Source organism: Morone saxatilis, unplaced genomic scaffold (assembly GCF_004916995.1).
Source record: "Morone saxatilis isolate NCDOM2014 unplaced genomic scaffold, NCSU_SB_2.0 Contig20, whole genome shotgun sequence".
In the NCBI taxonomy this organism is placed as follows: Eukaryota; Metazoa; Chordata; class Actinopteri; family Moronidae; genus Morone; species Morone saxatilis.
The window spans coordinates 13,085,086-13,090,474 of NW_023339763.1; the positions used below are offsets into that span (position 1 = coordinate 13,085,086).

At 38.0% G+C, this 5,389-nt stretch overlaps 1 protein-coding gene across 1 annotated transcript in view; it reads left to right on the plus strand.

The window, feature by feature from the left end:
• Nucleotides 1-4,074: 4,074 nt before the first annotated feature.
• The window catches only part of LOC118331218, a 5,757-nt gene continuing 4,442 nt past the window's right edge, over nt 4,075-5,389 (plus strand). Inside the window, exons 1-2 of the mRNA XM_035666018.1 lie at nt 4,075-4,317; nt 5,276-5,383. Of these exons, the coding sequence (XP_035521911.1) occupies nt 4,311-4,317; nt 5,276-5,383 (115 nt within the window). The 5' untranslated portion in view covers nt 4,075-4,310. The remainder of the gene's footprint in view (nt 4,318-5,275; nt 5,384-5,389) is intronic.

Below are 5,389 nucleotides of genomic sequence, written 5' to 3' on the forward strand. Positions count from 1 at the left end.
ATCGAGATTCAGCAATGCAGAAACCAGTAGAGACTGTAGACTGAGTTAAGATCAGCACAGATGTAGACAGGACAAGATGACGTATGTTCACAGAACCACACAGAGACATACGAGTGATCATGGTTTAGTGCTGAATAGGCCCATGGCGTTCGATCCTGGTATCAATATATCTCTCCACACGCACCCTCATTTGGCCATCGATGCCTCTAAACAAATATCGAATCAACAACACACATAAGAAGGTGCTGCATCACTTTCAACTGTTTGCGTACTACTTCAATTACTATGTCCGATCACCCCCTACCGCGCTATTGAGCTAGGCTCACTGACAAGGAAACTCATCCGACAGTGTTGCCAATTACGTATCCCGACAGAAAGTTTCCCGCCCGCGGAGCGCCATTCATTCAGCGAAGCGAGAAACAGCGCTGCGCCCCGTCACCCATAAATAAAACTAACAACAACTCATGTTTAATCAAGTTCTGCTGTTAAAATTCATCTACAAGTTCTTCAACAGCCCACATCACACATAAATGCTTTTTTTTACGTGTAACCTACTACTTACGTACTGAAGCGAAAACCAAGGCATCATTTCCTCATGGTGTTGACTTAACACGCGTACATCAAGCCTGTATGGAATTTTCGAACTAAAAACGCCATATCCCAAAATCCAAATCACTGTGATGGCTTCCATTACGTCTTTAATCTACTTAACCGAATTACTCATAATAGATGAAGCCTCCATCAATGTTCTATTGATTTACTGATGCTGTACGACAAATTTTCTTTCTACCAAATTATGGGGAGGACATTCAGACTGTTACCTTCTGCCAGAATCTGTATCCCCCCCTCAAAATGACCAGATACAGCCTCGTATCCCACGCAATTACTTATGCAAATTTGGCGAGTCAGAAGTGTGAAGAGGAGTCACGTAAAGCCAGTGAAAAAAAAAGAAGCTTAAGCCTGATAATATGGACCCGAAAGACTACACACCTGATTGTGAACTTGCAAACTTAAAACATGAAGAGCCGGAATTTATCTAAGAAGATTATAATGTTCTCAAAGAACAAGGTCTTTTACGTCGTTGCAAGTAAGATAAGACAAGCACAACAAAACATTAACAACACAAAGGAGATCCTATTATTACTGTTAATGGATAGCACCCAACCACTCCGTTGTTTTGTTTTTTTGTCATAATTGACATTGATTATTGGGCCAAGAAAGGCCAAAAAAACGAGGTGTTGGGGGATATCTTCGGGTCATCACTATCACTAAGCCTTTTTTTTTCCACTGCGCACGTTACTGACTCCTCTCACACCTCAGACGCGCCTCCCGCGGCCAGGACACCACTTTCTGTCGGATACCTAACATTGGCACGACCCGTTTCAGCTGTCACCTATCAATAAAAAGCCCTCAAAAATAGTAAAAAAAAATAAATAAATAAATGAAAAAATTTTACTAACTCTTTATTACTCTTCTGTTATCTTTATGTGCTTACAAAGTTAATGTTAAACATCTCTCTTGTTTCTGCTCTTTTGTACTTCAGTGAAAGGGTTACAGTGTTACATGTTACTTCAAGCATTACAGGTTGTTTTTTTAGGAATAAGTTAGGAAAAGTGGCAAATGGTCATGTTTTTGTTCATGTATTTAATTATTTATTTCTTAATATATATATATATATACTGTGCATCTCAGGTCTTGAGTGTCTGAGTCCCTGAATCATCCAACATCCCTTTGTTTGCCTGAAATTGACTTTTAGAGCTCTCAGATTGTTTTGGGCACATCATTTGTTCTTCTGCCAATAACATGGTAAGCATTGTTTTTGGTTTACGAGGTGAGCCAAAGTAACAATAAAAAAACACCAGACACCAAAGCAAAACAGGCAAGGCCCTTTAAAAAGTACAGACGAATATTAGCCAGAGTTTCTTCGCCATCGCCATCTGCATCTTCATGACTTATGGAGGCTTTACAGATTGCAACTTTCTTAGCCTCGGGCTAGATTGCCTTTTCAAGGTAGGAATCTCATTAAAAAGAGAGTTGGAGACTAACTTCTGGGGTTGGAGTCTGACCAGCGGAGGGGGAGGACTGCAGGACACACATTTCTGCCTCAAGGCAAAAGGTTTAACATTGTAGCTTTACATTTATTATCAATATTTGTCGGAGTCTGCTAGGCTTCACCAGATCAAGCTGGTCAATTTATAACAAGCACATCTTTAGCTGCTGTTGTCCTCCAAAATGACACTTTCTCCCTCTCTGAATATGCTTCCTAGATACCGATCGTGTACGGAGTCATCTTTTGTTGGTGTTAACCCTCATTCCACTGCTGGTATTGATCGCTGTGTTTGGCTTCCTCTACAGGAAACGAATTATAAAGGAGAGGTAAAACCCTTGTTACCTATCCATTCAAGCATCCTCTACACCTGCTCGCATTTATTTAGGGTCATGCACTGGGTGACCCTGAAAGACATGAAAAATCAATGGATCCAATAGATGCACATGACCTATAGTACCTCCATGCTTCCTGGATGCAGCTAACTTTCTAGCAATGCCACCAGTCAATATCTGTGCTCTCTCTCTGTAGGATGGATCTACCGCCTCCGTTCAAACCCCCTCCTCCTCCAGTCAAGTATACAGCTGCAAGACAACGTGATATTTCAACACCGCCTTTCCCCACTTCAAGGTGTAACTCTGTATCAGAACCGATATGATGCAAAAGTTTGTATATGATATTTGATATATTGCACAATGACAGTTGATAAATTGCATGCAGTAATTGTGGGGGTGCAGTCTTGATTACATGTAGAATTACAAAATGTATTTTCCATAACAGTTGCAGGCAATGGTACAATGTGGGTTGTGTGTGTATCTGCGGTGGGTGGGGTCTTTGCTATTGTGTATAAAATGTGTTTATGGTTCTTATTTTTTCGTATCAAATGTATTAAAATTCAAGTTTCTAATAAATAAATAAATAAATAAATAAAAGCTGGTTTAATTTGACTCTGAAATGACTGTGAACAGTACAGGTGTTTGTGTTAATTACTTTTTCTCATTACATTTTTCTCACATTCTTGCAATATTCACTGTATCTTTCTAATGCCTTCATTTGGATTTCCCAGCTATTGTATCTTATGCAGCAGTAAACAAGCACTCTATTTGCATACAAACAGAACTGTATATGGCTGATCTACGTACTGCGTTATTTACAGATCTGCCTTTCATCTGTGATTTAGGATTTCCTGCCCAGGAGCCCAGTGACTTCTTATAACATCACTATAACGCAGCTGTTTAGTGCTGATGTTGTGAACTGAGTGGTGGGTCTATATCAAAGACCACTGTTGTCCACATGTACCACAGAGTGACACTTGAGTTTACAAAGTGGGGCCTAAGCCACAAACCACAGGGGCCAAATGGCTAACAAATGCAACAACCACTAGATACCATCATACACACAGAGAAGAAATGAGTGTTGATATAAATAAAATATAGCTTTGCATGTTTTTGAGTAACTACTGTTTTTATTCTTATTTTGTAGTCCTGTGTTGATTATTTCTTTGTGGATTTTGGCTACTTTAAAAATTGCAGACCACACTTAGTGGACTCTGCTTCATTTTGTTTCTCGGTAACCCTTTTTTTAATCCCCCACTGTACATACACACATTCACACACACTTGCGCATTTAGCTATACTAAGAATCCTTCACAACTGCATTTTGTCATCTGATTTTCCGACCACAGTAGCAAAACCACAATGTAATGTGCGTATGCACGATATAGATTCTTGATATACATGGAGCTAGCAAAATAGTCATACAGCATTTGTGGTTTAGACTTTAGCGTTAGTTTTAGGTCAAGTTCATTATCAGGTTCAGTAAATTAAAAGGTTCAAAAAGTTAATTTGAAATATTTTCAAAATTTTCCTGAAAATGTTTTGTCTTTTTTTAGAATGAAATGTTTTTTTTGCTGGTTTATTTGTTTCTGTGCTGACATTTTGAAATTCACACATTTTTAAATAAATACTAAGGTTGCTAACAAATGTTTATAAACCATTGTCATCTTTAGATAGTAAAATGGTGATCTAAGTGACACTGTAATGTATCTCCCAATGGTATTGAGACTACGTGCCTCAGAATGAGGTTACATTGCTTCCTGTTTGTAACTGAAGAGCAGCCAGTTTTCAAAGCACAGTGATAAGAGAGAGGTAACTAGGCGAGGTAAAAATAGACTACAGTGTAGCACACCTCACTGACTAAACACTGTGATGCCCTGTAGCCTGAGAGCAGACAGACAACACGTTTTGTTCAAGACGGCTGGAATATGGGAGGTAGGATCAGAACAACTTTCAGAACTTTTTAAATTATATTTAGATTTCCAAACTTGTATCTAACATTGCTACATTGTACATATTCGTGTAAATATTTAATGTTTCGGTTGTTTGTACCACAAAAACTAGAGCTAGCTAAATCATTCCTAAAGCATAATTTTACAGAATATGGCAGAACTAAATGTGAGAGTAAAGATTATGGATTATAACATCAAGCCAACGAGCTGATAATCGTAACTTGTGTATGTATAACGGCACACCGCTTTTGTTTATTGCAGTTCAGTATCCACACATAACCTAGTTTTGTTGTTGTCATAGTACGTACGTTAATCATGTGCAGCACACTTCCCTTCCGAAAACACTTTTTAACCAAATTATTTATTTGACTTACAGAGAAGTTAAGATATGTAAAACTGTAGTTACAGCAGGAAGAATGAATTTCCTGTGAAATTTGTCATTATTGTTAAGTTGAAATTGGTACAGTACGCATTTACTTTTACTTTTACATTTATTATTATTATATATAATTTTTTTTTTTTTTTGTAAAAAGCCACACTCAAGATGTTCCATATGCAGAAGCACGTGGTATATACACTTGTAGAATTCACTAATAATTTTAGAATGGCCGTAACATGCATATCATGGTTACAACCTTCTCTGTTTTTCCTCAGTTTTCTTCTCTTAAAGGCCAGGGATGGGAATTGACAGTTACTGCTGAAGAACTTTAATGCATGTTGTTTGTCACCGGCACAAAAGTGATGACGCATCCTAAAAATGTTTCATCTCTTCTGTTTGTTATTGAAATGTACAGAGGGAAATTCCAAACAATATTAGTAATAGCTGATAAAAAGTCTGAAATCCTACACACTGATTTAGAAAACTCATCACTTTTTGATTCACCACGGAAAGAGGTTTGAAGGTTTGAGGTGTTAATGGTCAGTTTGTGTTTGTTTTTTAGAGTGTAAAATTGAAGTGATAGGTCTGGCGCTGTTATCTCTGGCCCTGTTGATCTCTTTGTGTCTCAATGTCATCTTCTGGATCAGACGAAGAGCCACTTTGTGCGGAGGTATGA